Genomic DNA, 15,317 nt, shown 5'->3' on the forward strand with positions numbered 1-15,317 from the left:
AGAGATCCAGCAGCGATGGTGTAATACCTGCCAGATACACTTTTCAGGGGATCTAATCAAACATCGAAGGACCCAGGAACATAAGGTAACTAATCAATGCACAAATTTACAAAGGAGGTTGAAGGATAAGACTCTCACTCCCCGGCCAATAAGGATAAGTGAGTCATATTGCCCTAGTTCAGGGTGGTGCTCAGGCTTCAGCCCTGGATCCAAGTAAGTCAAATGCTGGCCCTTTAAACTCCATTAAAATGGGGTCCTGCCGCACAGTTTGAGAACTGCAGTTCTAGCTGGATCTCTCTATGCACCTAGTTCTCTTGGGCTTCGGTTCACTGGTACTAGTGGAATACTTGGGTGTCAAGATGAGTGAATTAGCACTGACTAGCACCACACGTATTGTTTTCCGATTATTATTATTATTATTTATTACTACTACTGTTACTACAGTCTCTGCTTATTATTAAACTGTCTACCCAGAGGTATGATAGCTCTTTTCTTGATCACTCTCAACTGCATGGGGAATTTTAGGTGAGCATTTTGTAACGGACAAGTGCCAAGAGATCTTTGAAGACCATGAGTCACCACATCCTTTCTGTGTTGCTCTCCAAGCACGCCAGGATGCCCCCTCTCCTACTGTGGGACAGTGATCTGACTGTTCTAGATTCACAGTTATGGTTTTGAGAGAGAAGTTGTTTAAATGGAGTTGAATTGAAACAAAGAAGCGCCTGTCTTAACCAATCCAATCTTCTCATCCCTCTTTTCTCAGCTGGCCAAACGCTCTCTCCGTCCCTTTTGCACTGTCTGCAGCCGCCACTTCAAGACCCCTCGCAAGTTTGTGGAGCACATGAAGTCTCCTGAGCATAAGCAGAAGGCCAAAGAGGTAATGCAAACTGGATGGGGGAAAGCACTGCTGTATTACAGAAGTGGCTGTGCTTGGTATGTGGGGAGGAGTGTGCGTCTGTCCCACTTGTCTCAAACCAGTGAAGAGGTGCATCATTTTTCTATCAAGGTGTGTTCCTGTCCTGCCTGTCTGCATTCCCATACTACTTGAAGGTAATTGAGCACTGTATGTGTGCCTGGGAGCCTTCTTGGTTTCTAGCAATGCTCATCTCAGAGCAGCAGTACTGGACTCCACTTAGAGCCCTCCTCATCAACAGGAGGAATGTTATGAGAGTGCTGGAAGCTAGCAGTCTGGTCTCATCTTTCTTGTCTATGTCTGGCAGGTGAGGCTGGGCGAGAAAGAGCTAGGTGGGCCAGAGGACTCAGAGGAGCTAATCACAGTCGATGCTATTGGCTGTTTTGAAGATGACGAAGATGAGGAGGAGGAGGAGGAGGAGGAGGAGGAAGGAGCTGGTGAAGAAGGCGGCTCTGAGGTGGTGCAGACAGAGAATGAAGATCCTGTCATCAACCAGGTACAGCATGATAACAGAAATGGAACTGTATTAGAAGAGCATCTGAGTTGGAATCTTATGGCTCAGTCAGTGAGGGCCAGTGGAGTTCAATGCATTTTGGAGGCTGATCTACTATGTTCCCAGAACATAGGATAAGATGGGGACAAAGATACTTTGAGATCAGATTTGCTGCAGCACCTGTTTCATGTCTCTCACATAAGAGGTTTCCAGGGTATAATATGATGCCATTACTCCTGTGGCTGGCTGGCTGAGCAATGTTAACTGGTTCAAGTGGTACCTCAGCTGGAAAGACATGGGCTGTGATGTGTGGCTTTTTCACAAGAAGTCTGAGGACTTTGATCTCCAGAGGTGATACAGGGGAGCTCTTGAGGGTGCAAGAAGATATCCTGGGGTACCTTGACAAGGGGGGCAAAACAGCACAGACTTCACTCTGTCATTCTGCTTTGTCTGATCCATTAGCAGCTTTGCTCCTGTTCCTAACTGGACCCCATAGATGGATACATCTTGGCAAGTGTTCTCCAAATGAAATGTGTTCTCTCGGCTTCAAGAACATCTAACCGTGGGACAGACACAGTTAAAGTAGCTGAGACCTTAAATACATGTGGTGGTTTTTAACCCTGCTAATGAAATATTCTGCTGGTATTTGGCCTGTATCTGGATTTAACCTGTCCATTGTGCTATGCTGATAATGTAACCTGTGCAGGATGGTGTGAATACTGAATGGTGACACAATTAAGGAGTGTATATTACAGTAGAAAGGGGAAAAATAACTTTTCCCCCATGCTTATTGGAAAGGGTTGAAGGCTTATAAGGAGAGCTGAACAATGGATGCTGCTTCAGTAGACAGCCCTTGCAGGCTGGGGGCTCCATGCATTGACATGGTCTCTTGTTTCTTGTTCAGGTTGGGCTGAAGGAAGAGCCTCCAGAGGACTGTGAAGGAAATGAGATGTACTGTCCAGATACCCCCTATGGTAAGCTAACCCAGTCAACGCGGCATGCCCAAGAGTGCTTTCGGAGGTCAGGGGCTGCCATTGTATGTGGGGTGGGCCTCAGCACAATTATGTGGCCTGCAATAAGCAGAACTTACTCCAGCATCCATGTCAGACCAAAGAAGGATAGCAGATTGTGGCGAAGCGACAAAGTTTGATCTGCTGAGTAAGGCATGTGCTGTTTGTCAAAGCTGCGAATAGGGTTGACAAGTGCCTGTTGCCCTCAAGAGGGGCTGAGAACCCTTGATCTCATCCAAGAGGACTAAAGAACTGTGCAGTGGGAAAGGAACCAGTGCAAGAGCGAGAAGTGCTGACAAAGCCATGTAGAAGGCAGAGTTAATAGATCAGGGATGCACAAAGAGGAATGGAGGTGCCCTATTCAGAACATTCTCTACAAGAACGGAAACCTCAATAGAGATGCTTCTCTCCTGCATTGAAGATCCAGATTAGGTGCACCGTGACTCCACAAAGGAGATTGAACTGCATGCCTTTCCTCTGTATTCTTTGGAACCACCATTCTAGACTCCATCTGATCAGAGCAGAGAAGCTGCTGAACATGTGTGCTGTGCTGCTTCCAGAACTTCTTTTGTGCTCTCTCTAGTCACCATCCGAATCTCTCTAAACAGTTCAGCCAGTAGTGCGTTGTGGGGAAGGTAGGGGCACATGCACTGGCAGAAGCTGCTCTATTTACACCAGTTTTCCACATTGCTGTAACCTTCCACTGTCACGTGGCAGGCAAAATGAGTAATGCTGTGAATGTTCTCTCTGTGTTTCTCTCATGTGCCTGCTGTTTTCTGCTTGGATTGAGCCCATTACAGCTGGTCATATGGTCTGTAATTTTCCAGTGTATTTTTTTTATGCTGTTTAGTTTCTTTTCTCTGACAACCTGATCTCTCTCTGAATATCAGCCTGCAGCTGTACTGTGGTAAGATGAGATATTCAGCAAGTGATCTTGCAAGTCCATAATTAACAGAAGCAAAACTCTTCTCTCTCTTTTTTTTTTTTTTTTTTTAATTTCCCCTTTAACATTCTATTTTTTTGAGTTCTGTTCAATGTGATCTGTGATTTCCATTCCCCTCCCATTTTGCAGGCCTGGATTTTCTGGTCCCCGTCGCAGGTTACCTCTGCAGGCTGTGTCACAAATTCTACCATAGTGACTCTGCTGCCCGGGTCACACACTGCAAGTCTCTGATGCATTTTGAGAACTTTCAGGTTAGACCCCTTTGGCGATTGCATGGCCTGGCATTTGTCACCCTGTCTGTGTCTTCTCCATTTCCTCGGCAACTCCCCTCTTTCACCTGTCTGTTTACAGCACCTTCCCATTGTCGTCCATGTCCATCACCATGTTTGTTGCCACAGCTTTCATCTGGTATGCTCTCTGCTTGTCTTCAGCTCCTTGGCGATCAGACACAGTTCTGCTAATGTCTGCCATTGCCCATTCTCAGTTGGAAATCCTCCATCTCTCCAGCCACTGTTTGAGCTGCACTGAACCTGTGAAATGGAATCCCTGGTTCAGCCTGAGACTTGCCTGATCCCTTAGCAAGTACAAATGAGTGAAACTGGTGGGAGACTAGATAAGAAGAGGCTGCTCATTTTAAAGAGAGCAGGAAATTATACGAATCTGTCTAGATGAAGAAACTCTAGTGTCCGTGATGCTGTAAACAGGCCCTGAGACTCAAATTACAGATAGGAAACATCTATACAGGGGACAGACAGTTGGAAATGCCTCTTCAACAGGGTAGAAGTGAAATTCCAGGACTGTTTTAGAAGATGGAGACCTCCAATCCATAAGCAGTCGGGCAGCAGGGACCAACTTGGGAGCTTCTGATAGGTTGTCTGGAGGCTCTTCACTAGCCCAGAGTTCAGCGGGTTAGTGCTGTTCCTCTGCTTTATCCAGTCCACACAAAGAAGATACAAGAATAGCCCTTGAATTCAGCTGTAAACTCATTCACTGCCTCTTGTAAGTCTTGATGGCTGGATCTGAGTTTGCACAACCTCTACTGCCCTGAAATCCAAGCCCATCATGCTGCTCTTTGTTGTGGCTTTTCCTTCTCCTTTCAGTGACCATTGTCTGGGTCTCAGGTATGGAAGAGGAATTCCCTGACGCCCAGGATGGAGGAATAATTCCCATTTGGATTTCCTCTGCTGTTAGGGCCAAGGCCTGCTTCTGCAAAAATACCCCATTTCTCCTCCCCAGGTGTATTTGTAGTTTCTTCATGGGGTGTACTTGCTGTGGAGCTTTTCAGCTAGTCTCAGACAAGTTAACTCCTTTGTGAGGCCAATCAAAGGTTAACAGTCTCCTTTCTGTTACCTTTACCTAGAACTGGGGGGAACAAGTGTGTCCCACATGAGCTAACAGTTCTTAACATCTTTGCAGCAGGTAGCACTGCAGCTGTTCCTCTAGGTCTTCCACTGCCTGTCCCCTGTGCAGATCACTTCTGGAATGAAACAATCAGCTCCCCTTGTCCATCTCATGCGTCAGTATGTTATATTCAGATCTATTAAGTTACATTCCCTCTTTCAGCTTGTTAAAAATGAGTTAGCACAGAACCAGTGAGTGTTCCTCTCTTCCCCCTGTAAAACCAGGGAAGATGCTACTGTTTCAACCCATCTGTGTACCCAGAGGAAGTGTTGTCTAGGAGTTAGAGGACTAGGAGTCAGACTTCCTCTCGAGTCAGTGAGTTGTTCTGTTACTAAAGGGACATCACGTAGCTTCTGTGAGGATGGCTTCAAGGGCTACCATGAGAGTTAATTCACTGATATTTTATAAAGTGTTTGGAAATCACTGATACCAGATTTATCTGGGTGTAACTTGGAGTTTCCCTTCCACAGATACTTAAGGGTAGTCTCAGTTTATAACTAGTCAGTGTCTTTTTGAATCTGGTGATCTCAGCTAAAAGCAATTACTCCCTGGAGTGTCCCTGCTGCTGGCTAGAGGACAAGGACTGTCATGGTCTTTGCATTAAATGCCTTCTAGTTTCTTTAAAGAGGAGTGATCAGCACTTCTGGCCAGAATTCCATGCTGGAGGTTTCCTGGCACCAAATTGCTTCTATCTGACAGTCCAGTGCACCACTCTAGAAACAGCTACTTTGCACTTTGTCAACAACAGTTGCCCCAGATTAAGATGTGATTTTTTTTCAACTGAGTTAATTACACTAGTATATAATGCTTTGTGGACACTTAACCCAGAATAAGCTGGTTTAAACTGCTGTATCGTAAATCAGTGTGGAACACACTGAAAGGGTCTTTATAAGGGTTTGCACCACTTTAATCAATTAAAAAATTAAACTCCTGCAACTTTGTGACACAAACACCATCAGGCTGTTAGCAGCAGGTGCCGATCAGAATAACTCTGGTACTGAGTGTGTATTGAGTTCACTTTGAGTGCATGAGATGTTTCTGGCTGTTCAGTATAACTGAATATTTTTCACTTAAGCGTGTCTACACAGCAGAGACAATTGGCCTTTTACCTGTTTCACCTCATGCAGAATGGGCTCTCCTCCTCAGGCACCAGGAGCTTGAGCAGGTACAAACACTTGAAATGGCTGACCTAAAAAATTAAGACTTCCTAAGCCTCCATCTGCTTCTCTACCGTGCTACCAAAAGCAGGAGCTGCATTGAGTGCTATTTGAAGAGCAACAAGAGTTGTACATATTCTCTAGGAGCCAGGAAAGACCACAGGAAGGACTTACCTTTTGTTCTCCATGTCAAATGGCTAATACAGCCCCTTCAATGGCCACGTACGATCGTGCTTGCTGATACTGTTGGGTTCAGTGCAAGCCCCTTGTTCTAGGGCTTAAGTTTAGAATTGCCAATCACTTTCATGTCTGTGGAAGAGAAGGAACCTCGTGCTGTTCACTTACTCACATGTGTAAGTAAAGCCCCCAGACTGACTAATTGTGGCTTAGGCTGTCAGTTGTACTTCTGTAGGTTAGTTCCACATGGCTTGTGTGTACTGCATTTCTGAAGTTGCAGTGACAACTTTAACCTCCTTGCTAGTCTCGGTTTGGGTACCAGTCAAGTAAGTCATTTTGCTGACAATTATAGAGCCTAAATTCACAATCTACCGAATGTCTGAGCACTCTTGTGGGGATATGTGCTGCTCAAAATACCCTCTTAGAAACATCCCCTTAAACATGATTTTACGGAATACTTTTTCTCCAACCTTGATGCTCTTGAATAAGAAGCACAAAGTGAATGAGCCAACAGATTGACTGCATTGCTTAAATGAGTGAAGTGCAAAAGGAAACAGTCATTTCACTGTGTTAATCTGCAGCAAAACGTGTTAGTCTAATTATTTTCCCTTTGAGTTAATGAGTGCAAGCAACCATTAGTCTCCTGTGCCTGGAGGGTGAGATTACATGTTTCCTGACCATCATCCCCACAGTCAGTCAGTTGTACAGATTCAGTTGGTAGTTGGGATAAGAGTTTTCTTGCTTTCACTTACTCAACTGACTATTTAGATTTATCCTGTCAGAGACAGATTAACAATGGTCAAAGGCTGGTTCTAGAGCCTTATCCCCACTGTCACGATCTAATCCTCAAGAACAAATAAAATCTTAATACTAGCACTTTTCTCCTCTCCGGTAGCTAACCAACCCATACTTGTATTACAAGGCCTTCCCTCAAGAGCCATAGAGTTGTGCTTTGTTTGGAGACTAGGCCAGCCATTACAGTCTGTCACTGTCTTTTGTGCAGGTTCCTCCTGGATTAGCTGAAACGGTCTGGTCTCACCCCAGTTATCACTCATATGCTTTTCCTTTGCACAGAAATACAAAGCAGCAAGGCAGTGTGCTACAGCAGCATCCATGGAGACCTCTCTGTGCTCACCGGGCTCTGGTTTTCAGTCACCTGATGTCCTGCAGCAGCCCCCGGCTGTTAAGACAGAAGATGAAGCTGAGACCGTGAATACCCATCACGTCCCAGGAGAGGAAATTACAGAATTATTGGCATTAAAAGAACAAGCCTCCATGTCTCTAGAGAATAAGAGTGAGCTGGGCCCCTCTGGGAGAAGGGCTGAAAGCCCAGCCAGTGAGACTGATATATGTGGAGCCCTGGTCATAGAGGAGGAAGGAAGTCAGGATGAGAGTAGCAAGTCCCCCACCACTAGTGAAGACTGCCTGCTCTTAGATGAAGACAAGGCCACAAGGGCATTGCTGGGACACAGTGTAGCACACAGACAAAGAGATGGCACATACCAAGCCCAGTACCCAATGAGTGAAGGGGATTCTGAACAGGAGGCAGCAAGCATCACAGGCCAGGAGAAAGAGGCAAATAGATGTTCTTCAGTCCCAAAAGCAGCAGCAAGTCTAACCCCAGCAGGGCGTAGACGTTCTGTTAGACGCAAACCCAGATAGAGCAGCTTTAGAGCGAGAGCCGTTTGCATACAATATTTGCTGGAAATGTTTATTTTCGGAGTCTTTTAATAGAGCAAAAAACCTTCCACTTCAATGCTGTTTTTACTTTAAAAATAAACAAACTTGGCTTTAGTGTGTCTAATATAGGATGTTGTTGGGTGTTATTTATATGGCTGGGATGTGATGGAGAGTCAGTTTTATACTGTTAAACCTCAAAGTTGCTGAAGCTGGCCTTCCTAAAGCTGAACCTCATTGCTTTAACTAGCCAAGCCTGCGCTCAGAGGCTTCTCACCATACTAGCCAGCTACTTCCTTCTGTGCTAAGGTAGTTCCCCTTGCACATTAGTCTGAGGATAGTAAGTGATGTGAACAGAAAAACCAATGGGAATTACACAACAAAGGGAAATGTCAGCCCCATGAACATAATTTGTGCCCTTTCATAACATGTTCTCTCACAAATCAGTGCACTAGACAACAGGATACCTTAGGACCCAGTTTCAGACTAGAACATGAAAACTGCTCAGACTGTCTACACGGCAGAGTTTTTCCAGGAGACCAGAGGTATTCTGGAAAAATCTGCTACATCCAGGGAACGTGTCTGCTCTTCTGAATTTTTTTTCGCATCTCTATAAGCCTCATTTTACAAGGAAGGAGGGATGTTCTGAAAAGGGGGTTTTCTATCATTTGGCCCAGTGTAAAGGGTCCAAATGTCGGAAAAGCCTCTTCTGGAAAAAGCTATACAAATTGCAAACTACAATTTGGGTAGCTTTTTCCAGAAGAAGAGTACAGTGCTGAAGCCTCAGTCACTTCTTCATTCAGGATTTAAAGCAAGCCTGCTACTCAAATGCTTCCATGAGGGCATTCAGTTTGTTAGCATTTATAAAGAAACTTTTAATACACCATCTCCAAACTTTCAACTGTATGAACTATGACAGTCATTTCACAATGCTGGCATCAGGTCTTTCCACCAGAAGCCACAGACAAGAGCAAGGTAGTTTCATAGACTTACAGCGGTCATGCAATTTTACAAACACATTATCTCCCAGACATTCAGGATGAACTCTGTCATAACAGCATTGCTGGCTAATTCCACCCTATCACACCATGAGGCTATGATACAGCAAGGGGCCCTGACTAAGGTGCTAAAACTCTGAAGCCTCTACTAAGTCTCTAGAAGTGGTTTAAAAGCAGCTAACACCATCCCTATCCAGTAAGTAAAGTATGATGGTAGTTTACAGTGCAGTTGCATGGAAGGAGGAATAGTGGGGATTAGAAGACTGTCATTTAGCCAGTATTTCATCACAGAACTTTTGTAAACCTAACAGCACTGTAGACAACAGGGAGACTGCAGAAAAAAGTTACCTTCCCCATTTAGTCTGGAGCCAAGATGAAGCCTCTGCTTGCCATAGATCTCCAGAGCAGTAAAGCTTAAAAGTCCAGTTTACTAGGGGAGAAGAGTCTGTGAGGTAGAATTCTGGACACTTTTCAAGGGCAGACTTAGCCATGCAGGAGAACAGCTACTACTTTCCTTTGTTCCTGAACTGTGACCAAAGAGGCCTGGACATGAATGCCCACACTTGCAGCATGGGCATCCCATTCCCCCTTCTAATGGGAACAATAAGTTCAGATCTTGAGCTATGCTTGGGAGCTGGAAATATTGACTCCCCATTTATCCCCCTAACCAACATATTTGCTGATGCACCATCAGTAACACAGAAAACATCACACGCAGAAGGACAGAACATTTAACCACTGGATGAAAATGCACAACAGGAAATACCTTTTCTAGTCAATTTAACATTAAACTAGTGGAGGTCCCATTGGAAGCAAGTATCAGGGATAGCCTGATGGAGCAGGTCCACATATCTGCCAAAACAATGAGAAATCCTGTGGCACCTTAGAGACTAACATTTATTTGGGCGTAAGCTTTCATGGGCATCTAATGAAGTGGGTTTTTACCCAGGAAAGCTTATGTCCAGATAAATCTGTTAGTCTCTAAGGTGCCACGGGACTCATTGCTCCACTAGAAGTACCAATTATTTGAGTTTGTGTCCAGCAAACAGAGAGAACTAAACATCTGCATGTGGTCCCTGCACATCTTGCATGTTCTGTCCTTCACTCTGCTGCTGGAACTCCAGACGAGTCTGACGGTTGGATTCCAGCAGCTCCTTCAAACGGGCATGCAGGTGGTCATTCTTCTCCTCCAGGTGATCCAAACAGGAGTTGATCTGGTCCAGCATTGAGTTTATTGCTGCATATTCTAAAAGAAAAAATATTCTGAATTTAAATTCTTGTACTGCCACCATGCATTCTGAGAAGTATCGGGCAAATATACCTCAGAACACACACGTCTTCTCTGTAGATAATGTCAAATATACTGTGAAACAGTCTGTGGGAAACTGGATAGTTCAGGGGATTGGTAATGTGATACAGGGTGTTTCACCTCAGTGCCACAGGCCATGCAGTAAGTGGTTATCTGACAGCTGTTTGGTTTTGGTCAAGTAAGTGGTTGGGCTCTGGCAGCTCCCACTAGACAGGGATCCATGTTGTAAGAGGGCAGAATAAATAACTGAATTAATCTCTTCACCCACCCTAAAGGTGGCCTTACTTAATCAGGATACAGGCACTTTGAGAGGGTGCTGTTGAGAAACTTACCACAGAAAGGGTACAGCACAGAGAGTGTAACCTCCAGAGCTGCTAGTCTATGACTTGGCATGTGAAAATCTGGAGGAGTTCCAGAACATCACAGCAGCTGATGTGATAGGGTAGGAGTAGAGGAAGAAAGGAACACTGCACTGGAGTCCCTTTGGGTATGTCTAGACTACCGCGTTTTGTCGACGGAAGTTTTGTTGACAGATACTGTCGACAAAACTTCCGTCGACAAAGAGCGTCCAGACACATTGAGTTCTGTCGACAAAGCAAGCTGCTTTGTCGACAGAACTCCGTAGTCTGGACGCAATGTTACAGGCAATAACACCTTCTGTCGACAGAGTTCTGTCGACAGAAGGTGTTATGCCTCGTAATATGAGGTATACCGGCGTCGACAAAACTGCTGAGTTCTGTCGACGTTATGTCGACAGAACTCAGCGGTAGTGTAGATGCTGGTATAGTTTTGTCGACAAAAGTCCACTTTTGTCGACAAAACTGGGTAGTCTAGACACACCCTTTGAAGGAGGTGAAGAGAAAGGTCTCAAGGTCCTCAGGGAAAAAGTAACCAGAGGGATGAATGTGGAACAAACTTCCATAAACAGAATTTAGCCCCTTAATTTCTGATGTTCTTAACCCAGGTCTCAATAGTGCAGAGATTACATAGATCTTGCTTTACCAATTCACACAATACTAGGAAGCAAGGATTAATTGTAAGCCACCTTGTAGGATTTGTGCACCATGTTATATAGCCAGCACAAGCCAGGTCCAACAGGCCATTCAAACCTACTTGTCAGGCTGCTGCTTGCAAGAGTTACGGGGGTGGGGGGGAACCCTCACACCAAGCCCCGAATAAAAGGAAGAATGATACACTCATATACCTACCTACAAAGAAAATTCTATAATTAAAGCCTCAGGAAGAGCCACTGATTTCACTTCACAAACCAAGGTCAAAGTTCGCATGGGAAGATTTTTAGTGTTCTAGACCAGTGGTCCCCAACACGGTGCCCGCAAGCGCCATGGTGCCCGCTGGGACATTTATGCACGCCCGCTGACTGACCAGGGCCAGCCCAAGCCATTCTTGCGCCCCGGGCGCCCAGCGCATATGCAGCCCTGCCCCCAGGTGCCCAGCAGCCCCAAAAGGTTGGGGACCATTGTTCTAGACCAATCCTGCTGAACACGGCATGGAACAGCACCAACCAGTCCTCAGACTGCACTGTTCAGAATACTAGACCACTGTTTGAATGGGACTTCTCTGTGGCTTTCACTCAAGCTATGTCTACACTACAAGGTTTTTGCGCAAAAATGGCCGTTTTTGTGCAAAACCCACAGAGCATCCACACCTCAAGCGTGCTTTTGAGCAAGAAAACCTACAGTCAATTGACAGAACAGAGAGCTTTTTGCAATGTAGGTATACCTCCTTCTACGAGTCATAACTCCTTTTTGCGCTACAGCTCTTGCGCAAAAAGGCAAGTGTGGACGCTCCGGAGGGGTTTTTGTGCAAGAATTGACCTGCGGGGGAAAAAATGGTAGCCTCTTGGCCACTCTGGCCAAGTCAAGCACAACTCTATAGTTCCTGTGTGCTGGCTGCCTTTAAAGCCACAACCACCCTGCACAAGCCTTGTGGCTGGAAATTGCCCAGAGCAGGTGCCTTCACCACACCGCTCTGCTTCAGCCACAAATGGCCTCTCAGCAAGCTCCCCAAAAACCCCCCGGCCCTTCAGAGACCAGCCACAGGGGTCACAGGATCCCCCCTAGGGGAACCAAAAGGCATGCCCCCACCTGGAGTGGTCCTGAAATTGCCACCCTCTTTGAGTTGTGGGGCGAGGAGGCGTCCCTGCAGGATCCCCAGGCCAAGTGCCTCAACACAGAGATCTTCTCCCGCATGGCCATATCCTGGGCAGAGCGAGGTCACCCTGCCCGGACCATGGAACAAGTCCGAGCAAAGGTGAAAGAGCTCCGTTGGGTATGTAAAGGCCAGGGAGCGCAGGGTGCACTCAGGGGCAGGACCCCACACCTGCCCCTACTATAGGGAACTCCACCCCAACCCCTCCAGGATGTGGTGGGGAGAAACCCTCTTCCCCCTCCATCATGGTGGACACTGGGCTGGAAGAGCCTGTACTCCAACATCCGGAGCCTGTCCCCCGAGACGGAGGACCAGGACAGTGGGACTGTCACCCTGTCCCTGGAGCCAGTCCCTGCCAGCCTGGACATCTCCCAGGCCTTTGCCCCCTCCCAAGTGATGCCTATGGCCCTTTCTCTCTCCAACCCTGACCCAGCTGCAGATGACCCTCCTGCCCAACCCTTTCTGGTCCCTAGACCCACCCAACCCTGAACACTTCCCCGCACTCAAGGTGGCAGAGCAGGCCGCCCCACTAATAATCCGAATCCTGATCTCCCCCTCCCAGTCCAGACATCTTCCCTCCTCCTACCCCCCTTCTCTTGATGTTGAATAAAAAAATAAATAAATAAAAATAAAAAAAGACTCATCTGTTTGGTTTGAAAACAAAATGTGTTTATTGGCAGGTCAGGGAAGGGACAAGGAGAGAGCAGAAAGGCAGAAGCCCCTGTTGGAGAGGCTCTGGGGACAATTACTGGGGGGCCTCAGTCCACCCTCAGGGCTTCCCAGATGACACCCCAGAACAGATAGACCTGGCGGGTGGTGGCTGTCCAGGGAAGCTTAAATGCATGGCCCTCGTGGCCATCCTCTGCCACCCACCCCGGGAGGAAGGCCTCCCCCTTGCGCTCCACAATATTGTGGAGCACACAGCACGATGCAACCACCTCAGGGATATTGCGCTCCCTGACGACCAGGTGGGTGAGGAGGCAGCGGAACCGTCCCTTGAGACACCCGAAGGCGAACTCCACCTGCATCCGGGCTCAGTTGAGGCGGGCATTGAACAGAGGCAGGTCCTTGCTGGGATCCAGGTGGCCGGTGTAGGGTTTCATTAGCCAGGGCATGAGTGGGTATGCCACATTCCCCTCTATGCACACTGGCATGTTGTGCCAATCCACTGCAAAGTCCCAGTGGGGAAAAAGTGCCCACTTCCAGCTTGGTGCACAGGCTGGAATTACGGAAAACTTGGGCATCGTGTGCCCTGCCCAACCACCCCATATAAATGTCTATAAAGTGGCCCCAGTGGTCCACAAGGGCCTGCAGGACTCCTGAGAAGCAGCCCTTTCTGTTTATAAACTGAACTGCTTGATGTTCCAGGGCCCGGATGGGGATATGCGTGCCACTGATAGCTCCGCGCAGTTGGGGAAGCCCAGGACAGCAAATCCGCCCATGGTTGCATCCAGGTCTTGGAGCCGGACGACTCTGCGCAGCAGCAAGGAGTTGATGGCCCTGATGACCTGCAGAAGGAGACAAAGAAACACATAGAACAGAGAATGAAAGAGGGGTAGTGTGAGCCCTTGGGAGGTGGCCATCCTCCCCTGCCCCCCCAAACCCTAGGAGCCCACCCCCTACGATCCCGTGACACCCGCTCCGGCAGCAGGGCTGTGTGAGGGAGGGACTGCACAAGCCACCATGGCTAGGTCTTTCCCCCCACCCTCAGTCCATCCTCTACAGTCCCAAGCCTCCCCCTTATCCAGCACCATCCCCCCCACTCTCCCCGGCAGGGACTGCAGCCCGCGAGCGCCTTACCTGCATCAGGATGGCCCTGACGGTGGACTTCCCCACCCCAAACTGACCGATAGCTGTCTGGGGTGGCCAGCTTCCAGAGGGCAATAGCGACACGCTGCTGGACGGGGAGGGCGGGTGAGAGTCAGGCACAGAGCTTGAGGAAGGTGGCCTTGTACATTCTAAAGTTGTGCAGCCTTTGCTGGTCCCACCTCTCCAAACTGGTCTCCAGCCTCCAGACCCTCCTGGATATGATGGGGTGCGGCAGCTAGACCGGAGCAGTCGCAGCCACACAGAAGGACACAAGGAGAAGTTCAGTGTCCACATCCAGCAGGGACAAGTAGGCTGCTGGAATCTTGCTGCAAAAACAGCAGCATGGCCGTGTGGAGCCGTCACATGCCCAAGGAGAGCTCAGGCTCCATGGCAAACAACAAAAGGCAAAAAGCTGCGTCGGCCCCAAAAAGCACAGGGCAAACACAGCAGGCACTGCTGAGGCTTAGCTTTGCCAAAGAGGCTAGGAAGCAGGCAGCAGAACAGAGAAGCGGCTTTCCAGGTATGTCCCTTTAAGTGCACATCTCTGGAGGGCTCTGGCAACAGCACTAAAGAGCAACTGGTGACCTCTAGCCCGGTTAGAACCGGATCCGGGTGGCTTTTATATGCGGGAGAGCGTCCAACAGTGTGGATGCTCCCTTGCGCAAAAGCGCATCACAAAAACCGCATCCATCCTACAGCTGAAAGCAATTAATGCAGTACTTTAATTTAAATTTAGAATAATATAATATCAGGATTATTCCCAAGACTGGAATGCATGGGGTTAGGAAACAGTGCAGTCCCTGCCTCCAAACTGGGAGGGCTTTGTGGGACAGGCCAAGAGATGTGATAGATTATTTAGCAAGCCATTAGACCTCAGGACTTTCCACTTAAAGCCAACTATAGAGATACCTGGTACAAAAACGATCAGCAGCTTCTAATGAGATGAGTGATTTTATGAGGAAACGTCCTTGACATCTTCAGAATCTAGTTATAAACTGAATGAACAGCTCAGGTGGACCCAGCAGAAAGAATCTCTTAAGGCCAGTGGATAGTCCATAAAGCTCAAATTCCCAAAGAAACTGTCATAGAAGATTATTTGGCTAAGCATCTCTTTTCCCTTAGCAGCCAGAGGAACATCTGAAATAGGATAGTGTCTTCCTAGCTAGTAATTAGTTATTTGTACTGGCACTTCCCACAACAGTGTGATGAAAAACCTTTTTAGTCCTAGAAGTCTTCAGGGATTTTTTCAGGAAAGATGCTC

The 15,317-nt window shown here is 47.4% G+C and overlaps 2 protein-coding genes across 6 annotated transcripts in view; one reads left to right on the forward strand and one right to left on the reverse strand.

Moving 5' to 3' along the window:
- Positions 1–7,900, forward strand: part of CIZ1 (CDKN1A interacting zinc finger protein 1) — a 26,268-nt gene extending 18,368 nt beyond the window's left edge. The window contains exons 11-16 of the mRNA XM_075905639.2: positions 1–85; positions 764–877; positions 1,221–1,409; positions 2,311–2,380; positions 3,489–3,610; positions 7,169–7,900. Coding sequence (XP_075761754.2) covers positions 1–85; positions 764–877; positions 1,221–1,409; positions 2,311–2,380; positions 3,489–3,610; positions 7,169–7,756 — 1,168 coding nt within the window. The 3' untranslated portion in view covers positions 7,757–7,900. The remainder of the gene's footprint in view (positions 86–763; positions 878–1,220; positions 1,410–2,310; positions 2,381–3,488; positions 3,611–7,168) is intronic.
- The window catches only part of BBLN (bublin coiled coil protein), a 14,470-nt gene continuing 6,931 nt past the window's right edge, over positions 7,779–15,317 (reverse strand). The window contains exons 3-4 of one of the 5 annotated variants that reach the window (XR_012897191.2): positions 14,048–14,144; positions 12,873–13,755 (exon numbers count right to left, since the gene is read on the reverse strand). Coding sequence is in view for 3 of the 5 variants with exons in the window: in XM_075905640.2 (XP_075761755.2) it covers positions 13,588–13,755; positions 14,048–14,382 (503 nt within the window). In the remaining 2 variants the exon portion in view is untranslated. Of the gene's footprint in view, positions 10,016–12,872; positions 13,756–14,047; positions 14,383–15,317 lie in introns of those variants that run through there. The other 4 variants (XR_016347769.1, XM_075905640.2, XM_075905641.2 and 1 more) reach the window with 4 other exon arrangements.

Source organism: Pelodiscus sinensis, chromosome 23 (genome assembly GCF_052426305.1).
Source record: "Pelodiscus sinensis isolate ZL-2025 chromosome 23, ASM5242630v1, whole genome shotgun sequence".
Lineage (NCBI taxonomy): Eukaryota > Metazoa > Chordata > Testudines > Trionychidae > Pelodiscus > Pelodiscus sinensis.